General features: G+C 35.2%; 1 protein-coding gene across 8 annotated transcripts in view; it reads left to right on the plus strand.

Annotated features, from left to right (window-relative positions):
* Positions 1-18601, plus strand: part of ATRNL1 (attractin like 1) — a 585672-nt gene that overhangs the window by 320704 nt on the left and 246367 nt on the right. For 7 of the 8 annotated variants that reach the window (XR_012764307.1, XR_012764308.1, XM_075423811.1 and 4 more), the window contains exon 25: positions 7303-7364. Coding sequence is in view for 6 of the 8 variants with exons in the window: in XM_075423811.1 (XP_075279926.1) it covers positions 7303-7364 (62 nt within the window). In the remaining 2 variants the exon portion in view is untranslated. Of the gene's footprint in view, positions 1-2810; positions 3258-7302; positions 7365-18601 lie in introns of those variants that run through there. The other variant, XM_075423810.1, reaches the window with a different exon arrangement.

Genomic DNA, 18601 nt, shown 5'->3' on the forward strand with positions numbered 1-18601 from the left:
TCTAGCAAGTGACAGAAATGGCTTTTCCTTAATCTAGCTTGATGAACAAAAGCATATCATTATGCAATGCTTCTCTTTGTAGTAGAATTTAGTCATTCAACTCTGCCTGACAAATTCCCTGATTCCATTCCCTTCACTTTTATATTTAATTTTCCTCCTTGTCCATTTAATCTAGCCAGACTTTTAAAAAACAGAGTTTCAGAAGGTGTTGTCTAGAAATCTGCTGTTTCATCTCAATTTGTAGAACTCAATTCTGCAAAGATTTATGTCTAAAACTTTCCAGTACTATAGGCCTTTGTGTCAATTACTTTTAATATTTTTTTGTAATTTAATTTTGATTTAAATTTTCCCTTGTTTATGCCTTTTAATTTTCTTTCATTCTCTAATTGACTTTAATACTCAATATGTCAATTTCTTAATAATATCTGTATTAATCATTATGAAGATATTTTGCATACGGAATTAAACTATAAATTAGATAACAGTTCTACTCTCCCAGGTTTTCTCCTTCACTTCTTGGAGTTTATTAGCTGAGGGTTTATCTGTGTGGCATGCATTTGTTTGTGTGTGTACAAAACACAAAATTAAATAAGGCAGTAAAATAGCACTTTATGTGTATTTAATAGGCAAAGTGCAAGGTAGGAAAAAATTCATCTGTGAAAACCTTCTTTAAGAATATCATTCATCTAATTTGAATACAAACCTAGATTGTCTTTCAGCCTCTCATGACTCTGAATAGTGGAATTAATATCCTGTAATTATTACGTTGCTTGAGAAAAAAAGGGATGGCTATTTGGATAATCTCGTGTATGCCATCATGAGAGGCAGGACTTCAGCATGCAGAGATAATCTATGGAAGCTGTTTATCAAATCTTGATGTGAAGGCTGTCATTCCAAGTCTGATTTTCTTTAAATTATGTTTCATTTTCCATTTATGTTATCAGTATGAAAGTTTTGCTATCATTAATTCTCGTCATCTGGGAGGACTGTTTGTCCTCCCCTTTGTAAATGCTTTACTGGCATCAACACAGTAGAAAGCAGTAGGATTCTGCCAGCAGGCACTTAGCTCCATGTTGCTTCTCTGATCGTTTCATCCCAGCAAGAAGAAATATTTCTTTTTCCTGTTTTAGCGTTATGTTATTTTGCAGAAATACCCAATCAGTACTTAGAAACTATGGGAGAAATTTATCTCACCTAACATTATTTAAAGTCTAAGTTTGACATTAGATCTATAGTTTAAACTAATCATATACTCCCTGTGTTGTTAGCAGAGAGAAATGGCAGCTCCATAGGGTAATTCATTCCACATTATATGAATCCTACATCTATTTCAGAGTCACTCACCTATGAAATGCCTTCGTGTCTCTGCTGATTGTTATAAACTAGCTGACTAATTTTGACTCGGTTCACACATAGGACTAGATTTGACATGTTCCATCTGGAAAAATTCAGAGAAATTTTCAAGAAAAGATTTTCTTGAAAATTTCTCTTTTCAAGTTCTAGGAAATCCAATATGTAGAATAAAAGTGTGGCATTTTTAACCTCCGTGTGAAAGTGTTTAATGCTTCTCTAATTTAGACAGAAATAATTTGCTTTCATGGTTGGTAAACTTGTCCTTTTCTTGTGATGTTCACTTGGAATTTTTGTTTTCCAGAGGAAAAGAAAATACATTTTGTGCTTTGGCTGTTAAGTATTTCTACTGGGAAAAGGACAGTTTCCTACCATCTACCTTTCACTGGTGCAAGTCACACTTTGTATCCAAAGTCCAATGTGCAAGAACAATCATTACCATTTTTTACCCTCTCTAACCCTCCCCCCTCAAACTGTAGTTATTTTTAAGCAAAAAATCAGAGTCAACTGATCTTTTGTTATGTAATTACTGATTATTCAATAATTATGTATTTACTGAGTTTAAAGATATCCATATTTTTTCCCACTCGGTTATTATACAGTACATAGTAATGTCTTTAAAATAGCTTATACTTTGATCTCTTCAGTCATGTTTCTGCATACTATATCTAAACTTCACTTCATACAAATAGTAAATGTGAATTTTTGTTATATATCTAAATTTTCCAACATCCTGCTTCCAAATTATCACAGTAATTGATCTTTCCTGTTTTCCTCATAAACATGTTATACACAAAAATGTGCCCAGCTGCAAAAATGTTTTCCTTAGCTGTCTTTTATATTTGTTGCCTAAAGTTGCCTCAGTCCAGAAGTGTTCCTCAAGAAAGTGTAGAAGAGTATAGACAACAACAAGAGTTAATGCTCATGTCCAGTTAATATCCATGTCTTTTACTTCAAAACATGCATAGTACCAGAGTGGGAGTGTATAATAGTTTTATCCAAGAAGAAATTCAATTACAGTTTTGGTGATACTGAAGGAAGTAATAATTCCGTGGGGTTGAAGTACACATAATCAACACAGTTCAGGCAGTTTAGTTTGGGTTATGTCTGACCTTATTGTATTATGTTTCCAAGTCTAATAATTAGACCATCTGCTGAAGTTTTACCATGTATTTATTTTAGTTTCTCCTAATTGTTCATTCTTAATTTATTAAGAGTGCAAGATGAAAGAACAGTATTAATGGAAGTATTTCTTCATTGTCTGAGAGCCTGAGCAAACGGAAGCTTATGTTAGTGGATAATGTCATGAAATGAAGCATAGATTAAAATTGCTTTTTGTGTACATTATTTGAATACATCAGCTATTTAATGGATGAGATTCATGTTTACTGCAAATGTGGAATTTTGATGTAGTGCACTGCTGTGGTGCCTAATTTTCATTTTCTTTTTCCTTTTGCTAGATTGGTTTCATTAGAATTGCAGAGACAACTTCTCAACACCTGTATTTTTCAAACTAAAACACAAAATTCCATGGCCAGACTTGCTATTTCCATATGAAAGATGTTCCTAAGTTGGACTTTCAAGATTGTCTCATTTTTGTGGTGGAACAGATCTTGACCTATTGTTCTGTAGGACTGTATTATCGCTGCATGTGATAGCTAAGGTGAACATGATATGAAATATCTAATGCAGGGGGAATAAAAAAAAATCTCTTCCTGCGGACATTACCTTTTGAAAATATGAAAAATCCTTGTGTTCAAAAGTTGTTCCTATTTCAACAGACCTATTCTATCCATCATTATTCAGTGTAAAGTTTATTTCCTACATCACGCATGTAACCAAAATGTCAAAAATGAAGAATCTCCATACAGTGAAATGTTGATTGCAATGCATCCTTGTGTGCGGTGCATGTCATGTTCTGCTGGATATCCGACTTTTGAATCCTCAATTGCTGTAAAAGATTTGTCAGCAGTCACAATGCCTTGCCTTCCAATTAGGTCATGTGACATAAAGATCTTAAGTGCTTTCTTAGGGTTTTATGTTTGTTTGGTTTTTTTTTTTTTTTTTTTTTAAAAAAAAAAAAAGAGAAGAGATAAGCAGATCAGTAATGCTTGTTGGAGCAATCATCACAGTTCATTTATTACCCATCAACTTTTTCTTCGTGTACCTTTCTATCTCTTAAGACTCTGAGCTGGAACAAATATAGAACATGTTTTGCTTTGGAATCTTTTAATTCTGTCTTTGAGTTTTTATGACTGTGGATTTCAGAATGTACTTCATTTGTTCTGTATATTGGTATTGGTATTACTTTGATCTAATGGAATACAAATGTACTGCACTATACGACTGAACATGAAAATTAGTTTTTTTAATATTTTAGTTCACCCAGATAAAAAAACCCAGGCAGAAATATTGATAGAAAAAGCACCTCTGATAACAGTATTCCTAAAGTTAAAATGGCAGGATGGGTTTTGTAGATAGAAGTTTGTATCTTTTAATAAGCCACCTGGATATCTGGAAAAGTTAGACAAACTCAGACACATGAGTCCTCCTTCATGTCTGATTGAGAAGCATCAGACTTCAAAGCCAAATCCAAGTTGAAAGAAATTGCTTACAGTTTAATTATACAACATTTTTCATAAAACAGTCACTGCAGTTCTTACCTCTAGGTCCTGATCCTCACAAGTCCTTCACAAGTTGAACCTTGAGAGTAGGTTACCTCCATTTTTCAGTGTTAAGCTGTGTAAAACAGAGGTTTTATTGTTGCTCTCTCTTCAAGGGAAATAGTTTTGTGCTGAAAATTCTGTGTGTTCACTGAGAGGCTATCCTTTGCCGTAGAAAATCATTTTCCACATGGCATTTGGGTGATTCTGTTGCATAGGAAATGGTGGAGGTGATATTTATCTTGATCTTCATTTATAAGAGAAGATAGAGATAATATTTGTGGGATCCATAGGCTTATGCAATATTTTGGTGGAACTGAGGGCTACTTAGGTATGATACAAATGAACAAAAGAGATACTCATCTCCAGTATCTTTAAACGTAGTGTGAAAACCTGAGGTTGAAGGAGTTTTCCTTGTCTTGTCCCTTGTCTATGTAGGCACAAGAAAAAAGACAGTCTAGATGAAAATCCCATGGAAATATATCTTTTTAAGTGCATTATGGTTCTTTGTGTTGGGCTTAGATTCATGAGATTTTCTTGCTCCTTTGTGATCTATTTATAATTACAATATGTATTCTTACTATTAATAATCTGTGTTGAAATTAGTCTAAGATGCAGGGTACTGTTTCTTCAGGAAACACTGTAGTTCATCTTTTAAACATGATCTCTAATGTAATAATTAAAAGATAATGTTTGATTAAAATTTGATATTATTTCTGGGATGGTGCTTTATATTTTACTGTGTTTTCGTTCTAAAGCATGAGTACTTTCAAGAATATCGCATACAACCAAACAAGTAAGTTTTACAGACCAGAAGTTCTTACATAGGTTTGGAAACAGGAACTCCAGGAAAAGAACATCCCAACTGGATTAAGTAGATGATTTGATTAATAGAAGATGGAAGAATGAAAATAATTCCTTTTGTGTCTGTTTTTGTGCAAAAGCAATCTATCTCATCTTGAGCTTAGAAATATGCAAATTATATTTAATCATTAAAAGTCATATAAAATCATTAAACCATTGTGAATCTGCCTAATTCATGTTTGATGTGTGTTGAAAAAGGAAAATAAAGGCACTACAGTTTCTTAGAAAATTTTGATACAAAGCTTTCCTGATATGATTGGGATCAGATTGCTTTTTTTGATTGCAGGTCTTTCCCTTGACTCTACTTGTTTCTAGACTAACAGATGCTGTTAAGAAGTTCTGACACCTTAAATGAAAATAATTGAAGTAATACGAAATACCAATGCTCCTTCGAAAAATAGCTTTTTAACAGGTCACAAAAGGTGAACTCTGTTGAAACTGGCATTTTCTTTTCTTTTTGAATTAGCTCATCTCCTGAACTGTATTACTTGTAAAAAACATTCTGGAAAAACCAGCAGTTAATTTAAATACTAAATATTATTTGATGGGAATCCAGCCTGCATTTAAAATATGGATTGAATATAGGAAGCTTTTTGTTTTTCAAACAAGGTGTTCTTAAATAATTGTTTATGCTTGGGATGCACTTTATCTTGGGGCAAAGAAATCTTCAGGTATTTTCTCAGATTTTATCTTTTCTATGTAAAATAAAGGTTCCATTGGCATTAACAGATACTTTGACAATTTTGTCCACTGTGTAATTTCTCTTCAACTTTTTCGTACTATTACTCCCTAATCTCTCTTCATATTGATACAGCGTTCATTATGACAGTAACCTCAGTTAAAGTTCCTCAGAATTTCAAATTTCTGCTTGTATTGTACAAATGTGAAAATATTTGTAGATTAAACTTGACTAGTGAGCCAGAGAGTTCTTTTCCTCTCCTACTTCATTTCCATGTGTTCTTCAGCGTCTTGTCTTTCCACAGACTCCCAGGCCACAATGTAGGTTTTGCTCTGGTCCAAACATAGCGATCTACTTAAGCTGGGCACATGTTCCTGTCTAGAGAGGAGGGAGATGATGGCACTTAAGGAGTTTAGTACACTAAATTATAATCTGGTTCATCTATCAAGTATCATTCCTGATAAGCTGGGCTAAGAAATTTGAAATAGCTGCTTCCTGTACCACATTCCAGAATCGTTTGCGTTGCTTGCAATTGTGCATTATTAGTGAAGAGGAAGGAGAAATCACATTTCAGAGATGTGTTTTTATGATGGTGCCCCTGATGCTTATTCCTGGAGTAATGCAATTTACATGCTGTTCCTTCCTTAGACTTTAAGTAATCTGCCCTATGGTTAGCTGTGTTTAGCTGACACAAGGCACAATAACATCATTATACCGTTAAAGTTTACATTATATTTTTGCCCTAAAAAAAAACCCCCACAAACTTGAGTATCATGGGTTTTCATTTCAAAAGTTCACAAAACAGCTGTGAAAGAGAATCAGAGTAATTTCATGTAAAGATCAGATCTTGAATGCACAAAGATCTCTAAAACCAACAATTATTGGGACAGACTGGGAATATAGTTAAATAAACACTTTGTGCAATCCAAAGTAGAAAATTCTGTGTATCTTCAGTTTGATAATTATACACTATGAAACACTGACCAAGATAGTGACTTAAGGATATTTGTAGATGTGACTTAAATATTAAATATAGTACTTAACATTAGCAAAAAGTAATTATAATGATAATTATAGGCTCTATTGCATGCAAGTGTGAATGTGCGGCTGTATGTATATGCTGTCTTAGAGATAATTATTAAATCTTTGTGAAAAATTACAGTAACAGTTAAACTAATGCATGTTCTGGTGAGACTGCAAAAATGTAGCCTAAAAGAATATTTGTTACTTTGTCTTTAAAGTAATTTGCTTTGAAACAGTTTATTTTATTACACACCAGATTTATCTGTTTTTTTTTTAACATATGTATTAATTTTAATATTATGCAATTAAATATTTTAAATGTATTAGTTTTAAGCAGAAGATGTTTTTTGTACATTTCTGAAACCTTGTTTCAGTGTTGTAATTAAAATGGAAAATGCTGATAGTTAAAACAGTTGACTATGTTATATCAATATAATTTATGAATATTTTGCATGTTGCTTTCATTGTTTATATCAAGCAAGTTTCATGTGGATAGTTCTATTAACTTTACTGTGATATAAAGATGATATTCCATTGTTTGTATTTTGACACTGGCAAAGACGAGGGAGTTAGTTGCTCATCTCACATTATGGTAAATGCGGGTGTGTGCACACTAGACTGAAATTACACTGGAAACTAAACATCCATGGAGCCAGAGAGCCCCAGCCTAAAAATAGCTGTTGACTCTGAAAATGTTGTAATTTACTTCTGTTTTATTTGCAGATTGCCTTCTCACAGCACAATACCATCATGGATCTGGTGCAGTTCTTTGTCACCTTCTTCAGGTAAATTTCTTTTTCTGTCCTCTGACTGAAGTCGTGCGTGTTCTTTTCCATTAAAGTGGTATCTTCACCAGCTGCTTAATCTTAGGAAATGCCTGCAAGGAAGCCTTTAAACTGTGCTCTCTAATTTGTCCCAGCGAAGGATCCAGGCCTTTGTCCTGTAACTACAGGCAGCTGCCGGCATCCTTCATGTATTTCATGTTTAGTGGAACAGTCTTCACACTTACTTCATAAAGATTAGCTGGGTGTGTACTGTGTATTGCACTGATTAAGAGAAATCAGCTATACTGACTTAAACTAGTAATTTATGTTTGTGAATTTTTTGTAAACTCTTTGAAAGAGTTATTAAAATTGATGGTTCTCTTCAATAGCTTATTATTTTTAATAAAACACCCCAAACCACTACTAAAGCTTTAATGTGTTAGAGATTAATTGTGAAAGGCAGTAGGTGATGCAGAAGATTTTGTTGCGGCAGGAATACAGGAACTGGCTTCAACTCCAAATAGACAACTGTTCTTGGATCTGAACAAAACTCCACTGAAAGAGTTCCTAAAAGTTTGTCTGTCTTATAAAATGACACAAACTTGAATATACACGGATTCGTTACAGTGCTTTGAAATCTTGCTGTGGAGATACTCCTCAATAAGCATGAAGTGTATGCAAAACGTGAACAGTGTCAGACAAGTGTGTTCATCAGACTTTCTGTATTTCTGGAACTGCCATGTGTGTATTTCACAAGTTCACAGTACAGCTTTTCCATTTGCTTTAATCACTGTGCTCTGAGGAACTGTACCTGAAAAATCAGACCCTTAAATGCTGTGAACAGGCTGACTTCTGTTAATTGCTGGCACCTAAAAGGGGTCGGAAATGAGAAGACCCTGAAGTCTTCCGCACCCAGTACGTTGACTAGTGGAGAGTGGTTTAGTAGCTGATACAAAGCATCCCGTTTCTTCTCTTTCCTCTCAAATAGACCAATAAAATGCTGGTAGCCTAAAGGTCAGCTAGTAGTGTTTTGGGTTTTCTGTGTTTGGTTGTTGAGGGTTTTTCTCTGTTTGTTTGTTTGTTTGTTTTTTCTGGGAAGCCAGCAAGATCTAAAAGATGGTGGTGCTCATGCAAACATTAAGGTGACAAATTCCTATAGAAAACAGCAAAGTCTGCCTGAGAGCAATAGAACAGAGGGACTCTGTGACAAATAGCAGAGGTAGACTAAAAGCAGTTTGTTTCTGCTCTGTGCCCTGATGCAGGCTTGCGAAAGGTGAACTGTAGGATCTTTGGTGGTGAAGCCATCTCTACAGATATGTTACATTAGCTATCCTGGTATGATGGTCTATCTGATATGGCTTGTTCTGGGTAAATGCAAACTCACTGTGATCCTGATGAAAGAAGAGATCTCTCTGTCTGAACTGTAAGCTAATTGGAAGCCAAGGCCAATGTAATCCTCCTGACAGAGAGAATGGTTGGAGGATAGCTGGCAGCTGTCCTACCACTGCCTTTGACTCAGCCATTCTACCTGCATAACCAGGGCTTGCAGCTGGCACTTGGATCAAGAGGGACTTGCAGCTATCTGCAGCGTAACATTAGGAATCAAGCTTAGGAACACCGTTGCAGAAATACATGAAGGAATCGGGAAATGCTGTGAGTAGTGCATTGCAGTAATCTAAGAAAGGTACGCAACTTAATGTCAGGCCACCCTCCAAAGGCACGTACAAATCAGGCTAAGGTTTGGTGGTTATGATGAGAAATAGAGTGTTGATCAAAATATACTTTAAAATCTTGAAGCAAGGTTGTATGGTCCTTTTTACAACTGCATTGATGTTAAGGTGCCTGTAGACATCGGCAGGATGTCTAGGAGCTGGAGCTGTCATATTGTGTTTCTAAGAAAAAAACAGAAAGAACAGCACATGGTCGATTCACACTTTGCAAAGCAGAACTTGAGAGGAAAAGGGAAGGGAGAGGAGACACTTGAGTTGGTTCTGAATAAAACAACTGCATGAAAAATGTTATTTAATTGCATTGTGTTCTCAAGATGATTGACTCTGCTAGAAAGTTGAGCCCAGGCCTATTGCTTGGCTAACTAGCTCTTTCCAAGGCATGAACCAGCAACTTCTGTGTGGGTTTTTTCAGTGTTATGCACAGAAGCATGGGGTTTTCATTGATGTTAGAAGTCCATTTGTTTTCTTATCATAGAACCGAAACAATCATGCATAATGTCACAGCGACTTTCCTGACTCCACTGCTGTGAGCATGGCATCCTCACTGGCATCAGAGTTAGCACACGGTCAGTCCATGTAAGTGATCCAAAGGAGAAACTGTCAGGTGGTTTGTCACTGGACTAGTGGTTGCAATGTGTTGTAAATAAATGTAGGAAAAATACTTTGTGTGTCCTTTACAGAAAACCAGACTGACAAATTTAGAATAAAAAGTTTCCAGTCTACACACTATTAAAACTTCCAGTAGTTAATAAACTGGATGTTGTTTCTACAGGATCATTAGTCTAAACAGGCTGCAGAATATTTCTAATAGGACAATGTAGCAAGAACTTTTTATTTTTTCCACACTAGTGGGCAGAGTTAGTCATACCCAAAGACAGCATCAATATATCCTCGCAAAAGCGGTTGGTAGCGTTCAAACCTTTGTATGACAATTTGGTTTCAACAGTTTGTAGCCTAAGAAGAGTGTTTTTATAAGGGTTTGTTTGTTTGTTTTCTTTTTTGTTTTGTTGTTTGTTTGTTTGTTTTTTTTACTGGATAGGAATGTGATATATTAAAACAGTGGCAAATTATGTTTGTACCAGTAATAACCCAGGTCATATTTGCTAGAATTATAGACAGAGAAAATAATTGTGTTTAAACACAATTTGAATGTGCTCGATTACAAAACATGTTTCAACCTGCTTTGATAAACATGTATTTGCATTTCTCCCTTCTAGCGTTATATTTTTCATATTTCTGAGCACACGGTATAACCCTGTTCACCGTGGCTTCCTAGACAAACTAGCAAGTAGGCTTATTTGACAATAACAGGTTTTTTTTAACAACTGTTCAAAAATGTAGTTTAAAACTTCCTTTACAGGCTGAGGGTTCCAGAGTAAAAGATGTAATGCATGTTTTACTGCTTCAATCAGAAACATCAAACAAACACTTTCAAAATTTTCCCGATGTATCAAGATCAACTATGTAAAAAATATTGTTCTGAAAATAATTTATTTAAAACTATACATAATAAAGCACAAAAAATATGATTAGATCTGCAATTAGTGCTTGATCTACCAAGATACTGTTGTACGTCCTAGAAGAGAGAAGTTATAGAAATGAAAGTTCTTTTGAAGAAGTAAGCAGAATATTACACCAACTGTAATGCTTCAGACCATGACATTGATAATGGGAAAAAAAACCACCCACCCTATTTAATTCCATTCTTTTTATACTGGAAGGTTTCATTGTATCTACTGGTTCACTGACCTTTTCTCTAGGAGTAGAAATACAATCAGACACATAAGAGTAGTAGCAGATTCCTAACAGTCGTATAAAAACTGTGGCATCTGTGTTGCTTTAGTCAATGCTTTTAAGCTTGTGCCTTGAAGACTTTTAGCCATCACACAAACTGAGAAATCTGTGACTTTTTTCTTTCCACCCGCTTTGAAGCAGTACAGATCTCATTAGAAAATTTCACAGTCAGTAAATGTGAATGATCTTTCTTGTTAGACTGAAGAAGTTCAGTCCCCAGAGTTAAAGAAAGTCTATTCCTATATTACCCTGACCAGTAAAATACTCAACAAGCTGAAGCCTGGCACTTTTTTCCTAAACTGTAAATGATAAAGAATTTTTCAGTGTTTTTAAGTCTTACATGAATATATTGTTTTAGCTGAGTAGGTAGCCAGGACATTTTAGGCGTTTCATGACGGTATATGAAGTATCTTTAGTTTCTGAAAATGTTAATTACTTTTTCTTTGGATCGTATTTTATCATGCATAAAAATTAACAAAGTTCAGTATTTGTTAGTTTTTTTGAGTAAATCCATAATTGAGAACCAAGAAACTCTTGATTTCTCAACTTGCTTCTGAACAAAGTTATAGTTAAGAATTTATAAGAGTACTCACGCATTTCTCGGAAAATTTTTTGTATCACGAATCTGAAGCAGGAGTTCTGGTAAGAAATCCGATTTTGTCTCATAATCAAAAAACAGGCAAACATGAAATTGATACTGATGACAAAGGTTAGCTATTAGTATTTTTGTGATAGGTAATGATATGCAACTGCTACTGTCATAACAATTTTTTTAAGCCTATTTCAAATATGGAATACCAACCACTAACTAATAGGGAGCTTTCTCTGAGCATAGTTCTGCTTTGTGCTCTCAGAATGGTTCCTTCCCTTGCCTCTGGTTTGGCTCTTGGGGTGGAGCTGCCAGCTGGTGGATCTCTAACTGGCTGGAGCAGTGCACTCTGGTCACTCTTCCAACGTGTCTCCTCACTATTGTGAATTATGGAACAGAATTTCCAATTTATAGTAAGTAGGGAAATAGTAAGAAATATGGATTTTTTTAAAAGTTTGAAAATCCTTCTTTTGTGTGTGCTTTAAGAAATTCTGTGAAAAATTATGGTCATGTAGGATCAGGGGTCCATTCTTTCTGACAAAACTTTCTGTGAGCACTATGAGTGAGACAGAACAATATTCAAAACACACACAGTGTTTGTTGCAGGGGGAAGGGATGGGCATTTAGGTTAGGACGAGGACTAGTAGCGTGAGCTACAATAGGGAAAGCAGCAGTTACTGAAGAACCAATTTATCACCCCCGTGTGTGTGTCTGTGTGCAGAACAGTCACTTCCGTTGCGTTTCACGTGGTGAGAGCAGATGGCTGCGTTTCAGCTGGTTCTATCACTGCTCCCAAGAGCTTCAATACCTGAATCTGCCATAATCTGGTGTAAATTTGCAACAGGTGAATTCCTTCTCTTTACTGACATCCTTTGGTGTGTCTGCCTGGCTTTGTGTTTTGTTCTTGTTAAAAGAAAGGATGATACATTAACGCTGGATTTTGGCATGCCTGTGTTTATGAGATCAAATATTGATCTCCGTAAGAAAGACAAAATGCAGTGTGTAGGGATCAGAGCACGTCCACCATGGCTGGGGTCTCAGAAAATATAGAAGTCTTATAAATCTAAATTAGAATATTTTCTGGTAACATGAAAATCAAGTTATCTTAGCAGAATGGATTTCACATTTGGGACTAGAATAAAGTTGATTTTTACTTAGTGATGCATTAAACAGTTTTCATCTCACTTAGAAGCAAATAGTTATCTGACTTCCACTGGGACAAGCATGTCTACGCTGCAGTGGGCAGTCTGAGCTGTTTTTTGTTTAAAATGTTTGTTTTGAATTGTGGAATGTAGTTTTGTGTCTTCCACTCTCTGAATCACCCAGAAACTTTGTCCTCACTGTAGAGTTGTTATATATATTCATGTTTCCTGAGAAGGCAACCACTTGCAACTGGCCTGCAGGCAAAGGAGATTCCCCAGTACCACAGGATCAATTGCTTTTCAAAACAATGGAGACAAATTTCAAAACAATTTAATATCCTGATGAACAGAACTGTTTTCCATTATTTCATTCTTGTTTTTCTTCTTTCTGTGTTTGTCCTTTGAGTCATTTGGAAGTGTGTGTGAGAGCACTAGTGCTTGCTGTATTTTGATTTCGACATACACTGTTCCTCAATATACAAAATAGTTGCTGGTGTCTGAAGGTGGCCTGTGTACTTGCCTGATATACAGCAGATATGGGCTTTTCCTTCAAGTAGGTGCATTTAAAATTTTACATTTGTCACTTCTTGTGTGTTTCAAAAACAGTAAGAGCTTTTTGTTGGGCGTGCTAAAGTGCTTAGTTCATAATAACAAGAAATAAGTTCAGGAGCTGGTTAAATGCCGAGTGGAGCTGTGAGATGACGATATGGATGACAGTAACAGGATTTGAAAGATTTCTTTTCTTTTTTTTTCCTAGCCTTTTTTAGGGTGGAAAAAACCAAAGAAAATCTTACATTTCACTCTTCATTGTGTATGGTACTGTAGCTTAGCACTCCAAAAAATATTTTGTCACTTCTTTTGCTTTTATAAAATCATTGGAGTCAAAGCTGCCATTTATGTAGTAGTGTTCACCCCAGAGATCTCTGAAGGTGGCACCTGAAATACACTTCCCGAGACTCCTGAAGAAAGTATGTCTGTTTTGAAGACTCGGTACTTTGCAAGTTTCCTCACTCTGAGACAGTTCTGTAATATTCTCCTTTCAGGGATGCGTCTTCTTACAGCGGCATTGTATTTTGTTTCCAAAGCAGCATCACAGATAATTCATTTTGTGTTTGTGCTTTTATTCTCCACATTTTATATTGTATTTTCTTAAATCTGATTAGTCAGTTGTTTTCTTAGACTAAAACAACATTGGTGCTCATGGCTATTTGTCTTCTAGACTGCTTAATCCTGGTCACTTTTTTATGAAACTCCAGTCTGCTGTACTTTCAACAAAAGAGCTAAAACGGGTTTTCATCTGTGATAAATGGACTTCAAATTTTACTTTTGTCCTTTTAATTTGAGAGAAGCAATTCTGTCGTCTTATGACAGGTTATATGTACCAGTTGCAGTTCCTTCAGAAGTTTGTTTCCAGATCTTAGCATATAGTGAAGTGGGGTGAGAGCTGATAAAGAAAAATAATTATTAAAAAAAAATAAGGGAAGTAAAAAATATTACGGTTTTCTTTTAGGCAATAATGTCGTTGTCCGTTATACCAAGTGACAAGCGGCTTTCTCAAGCACTCTGCCAGTCTGTCTGTGCAGACGCAGGCGGTACGGCATGCTGTGAAGTGAGTGACATCGAAGAAATGAGCAATCTGTTTATGGCAGTAGAGAAATATTCAGGGTCCTGGTGTTCAGCTGTAATAAATCAGAGAAAGAGAGAAAAGAGAGTACTAGACTGTGTGTTATGCTGTGGATTTCGTAGATACTAAAATATTAAATATAACTTATTACTTTTGAGAAAACACATCTGAATTCAAAAGAATTCACCTAATGAGCTTTTTAAGTGGAATACTAATAAAAATATTCCAGTAAAATTTCCTGGTACCAAATGAAGCATTTTGTGTGGAAGATTTATTTATTTATTTTTTTTAATGTATTTGTTGGAGTTTAATATGTGAGGGGGCTACATTTTGTCAATAAGAAGCAAAATTATGGAAACTCTGCTGTGGACTCCAAAAGCTACACTAAAAATTACATATTATAAAGTAGTTAATCATCTATCTATGTTTTTAAAATCTGAGTTTAATCAGCATATGTGGCTCAATTATGTTCTATATAGTGATTGTTTTTCTATGTTATCAATAATTTTGTGTTATATTTTAGGAAAACACTCTACAGTTGCAAAACTGTATTTCTTTCCTTGCATGTCTTGAGTCTTTTTAGTTGAAATTCTAAATAACAGGTTGAGGGCTGTCAGGGGTTTTGTATTCTTTATACAGTACAATTACAGAACAATAGTGATGCTTCTTTGGCCTAGAAATCTAAAAGTTCTTACTCTGTCTTCAGGAAAATTTTGTGGTAATAGGGCTTTTAATAAGGATACTTATGACTTTTTTTATGCCTACCACTTTGGTTATATTCGCCTCTTTGGAGAAGATATTGGAAATGTTACACAAAGAAGGGAAAAGTCCTTTAGCAATGTATTAAATTCCTTTATTATATGTGCGTCTAATATGCTGAACAGTGCTGACATGGCTCGGTGACTTTCTAAAAGTATTTTATATTTCTGTGATTTATTATCAAAGGATAACATCTGCACTAGAAAACAGTGCAGTGAAAGAAAAAAATGAGAGGAAAGCAAAAAAAAAAAAATTCTTGAAATAATGTGAATCTTTTGGTTTGGAAGGCTGTTGAAATGTGGCATTGATTGACAGTTCTTCTTCCCCAAATTTATGAATCGACCATGATTAGAATCAGTAAGTCGTTCTTCCCCCTTAATTTTAAACCTTAAATTAGTGTAAATCAGCAAAATCATTGCAAAAAAAGCTAAATTGAAAGGACAACTACTTTGAAATAGAAACAAACTACTTTGAAATAGAAACAATGTATTCAATTTCTAATTCGTCTTTAAAGTTACTGCAGAAAATATGAAATTCTGTATTACGTAATTTGTCTGCAAATTTAATGGACATAGATTTTTTTTTTTCTTTAGATCTGGATTTTTATATACAACATCACTTGTTGGGAGAAATATAGAGTATTTCACCCATGAAGGGCAAAACCATAAAATTATATGATATATGAAAGTCTTTTCCATGAGTAAAAGAAACATAATCACACTTTATGGGTGTGATGTTGTATTTACTCTATGGAGATTAATTTCAGTTTATGTTAGATTAAGCCCCTTTGATTGTAAATCTTCTTTATTTGCTGCTTCAAAGAGGTGAAAGGAAGAACTGCCGAGAGTTAAAGTTCACATCTAGAACTTTATTGCGTAATATATTTCAGAGTCCTGTTAAATGGTTCACTTTTGATATTGTATTGGCAGAATGAAATGTGAATGTTGGTCTTCCAAATAGCATCCTGATGTACACTATATCCATTTTCCCTTTTTAATTGTGTATAAAGGCTGTTCACATAATTGATCATTCATTCATACTTTACTATGGTAACTTCTGGTATGGCTTTTGGTGTATTTCATATGAAAAGACAGCTTTATGTAAATATGCACATTACTTATGTATGTAGGCAAACAGAAATATAAAATACATATGTGTGCATTTATACATTATCTAGTTACTTTTTAATAACTATTTTATTTAATAAAGTAATTTAAAACCCTGCATTCTCTATAGCAGTTTGACGTATGTACATATGTTCATAATAATTTTCCAGCGAAGAACAAATTCCTTGCTCAAACACATTTCTTTCTTCCATACCTTGAAGAAGTATTTTGATGTTTCATTGCACAGTAAAGACCAGGAATCCCAGGCTTTGTAGGGGCAGGTGTCAGAGATGATTGTAAACGTATCAGGAGATGAAGGATTAAGGTGGTTTTCTACATTCAATATATATTAATAAATGATTTTACATGGATGTGATAGCTGTTCTTACTAATAAACTAATATGTATTTTATCGATATTTCATTGGTGCTGCTTACTTTAGAGCATAGTTTATATAAATTGCAGTTGATACCATTGATACTTTAATCTCCCTGTTTTCAGTTATACATTCAGAGCTTAAATTGTGAAGCTTTATTAATACCATTATTGAAGTTTTACTTTATTATTTTACTTAATTTTGCTCTTCTTCCTCAAAAAATTATTTTGGTTACATTTTTAATAGTAATTTTAAATGCGTTCCACTAGAGACTTCTTACAGCATGCTTTTGGCAATATGCTGTTATTTTAAGGCTCATTTTGCTTTCCTGTATTTCTCTTAACTTCTGTACAGCAGTCCAAATGTTCTGTTCCACAACATCCAGTGGTCCTGTGGAAACTGGTTAGAAAGCTCCATGGCACAGGCATACCGCTTTAATCTTTAAGCGGGTCCAGAGGAGGCCACAAAAATGGTCAGAAGGCTGGAACAGCTCTCCTAGGAGAAACGGCTGAAAGAGTTGGGGCTGTTCAGCCTGGAGAAGAGAAGGCTGCAGGGAGACCTTATAGCAGCCTTTCAGTACTTGAGGGGGACTTGTAAGAAAGATGAGGACAAACTTTTTAGCAGGGCCTGTAGTAATAGCACAAGGGGCAATGGCTTTACACTCAAAGAGGGTAGATTTAGACTAGACATAAGGAAGAAATTTTTTACAATGAGAGTGGTGAAACACTGGCACTGGTTGCCTGAAGAGGTGGTCAATGCCCCATCCCTGGAACATTCCAGGTCGGGTTGGATGGGGCTCTGAGAAACCTGATCCAGTTGACGGTGTCCCTGCTCGTTGCAGGGGGATTGGACTAGATGACCTTTAAAGTTCCCTTCCAACTCAAACCATGCTATAATTCTACGATTTTGACTCCTCTGAATGCTACAGATCTCCAGTGCCAAAACCAGTCTCAAAACAGAAAGGCTGCTATCATCAAAAGCTTTTATCACAACCAATGGGCCATTTAAAGGCAACAAGCAACTTTTACTACAATAAATCTTCATTACTTCCAAAACAAGTTACACTCTACATGCAGAAGAGCTGGAGCGTCTCAGCCTGTGCATCTAATTCTTTGTCTATAATTTGCTGTATACTCAGGCATGTGTTGTACTACTAAGTGTAGGTGTTTGGGTGAATCAGTCCATGAATACCTGTAGTGTGCTACCCGAATTGGTATAGATGTTCTGGGTAGAAGTACTTGAGTAGAGGCAGCTCACAGACTTTTCTTTTTTTTTTGTTATTTTTATTTATATTGCTATTTATCTCAGCAGTAAAACTATCCCATTCTATAATTCCATTCTTCTCGCATAATACCTGCATAATTTTATTTTATTTTTATGTATATAAAAATTTATATTCACATATATTTTACATAGGTATACTTAGATATTTTTGAATGGAGTAGCAGCATACATACATAAGTGGTCCAGGTGGCTGTGGTGCAAACTTCTTGGATATTTTAGAAAATAGTGGCATTGGGATAATTCAGACTCACCTTGTGGAAGTAATTGTGAGATTGGATCACACATGTCTTTCCTTACTGTTTGATTAGTGTTTGGCTGGGTAGCTAGAGGTGGCCTGAGGGTTAGTTAATGAGAACTCGTAAAAAAAGAAAAAAGGTATGAACTATGCAACAGAATCCAGCTGCAGTGGATTGATGCTATCATCTCATGATCACAGTCAAGTTAGAGTTGTTCAGGAAGCACCTAAGAGCTAGTGCTACATTTGTGGAGTTGGAATAAATTGTTTGGTTTGGGATTTCAGAAGATTAAGCATGTAGCCATACAGGAGGTGATTTCTTAAAGGGGCTTTACTTTGAATGCTTTTTAAGATACAGCTATAACATAGGTTAATGGCCATGGGCTAATAGAAATGATGCTTTCATCGTATACTGCTAGAGAATATGAAATTCCTTGCCCACCTGAGTACTACTGATTCAGAAATGTTTATTTCTGAGGTTTAAATACTATCTGCCATTTAAAAAAAGTAATCATTTGAGAATTTTTGCTCATGTCTTGAGTATGCCTCCTGTAATGGCCAGTGTAGCGATGCAGTTATGTGATAGCTTTAAAGCTAGAGTGCGTCGAAGATCTTTGTAG

Source organism: Opisthocomus hoazin, chromosome 6 (genome assembly GCF_030867145.1).
Source record: "Opisthocomus hoazin isolate bOpiHoa1 chromosome 6, bOpiHoa1.hap1, whole genome shotgun sequence".
Taxonomy (NCBI): Eukaryota; Metazoa; Chordata; class Aves; order Opisthocomiformes; family Opisthocomidae; genus Opisthocomus; species Opisthocomus hoazin.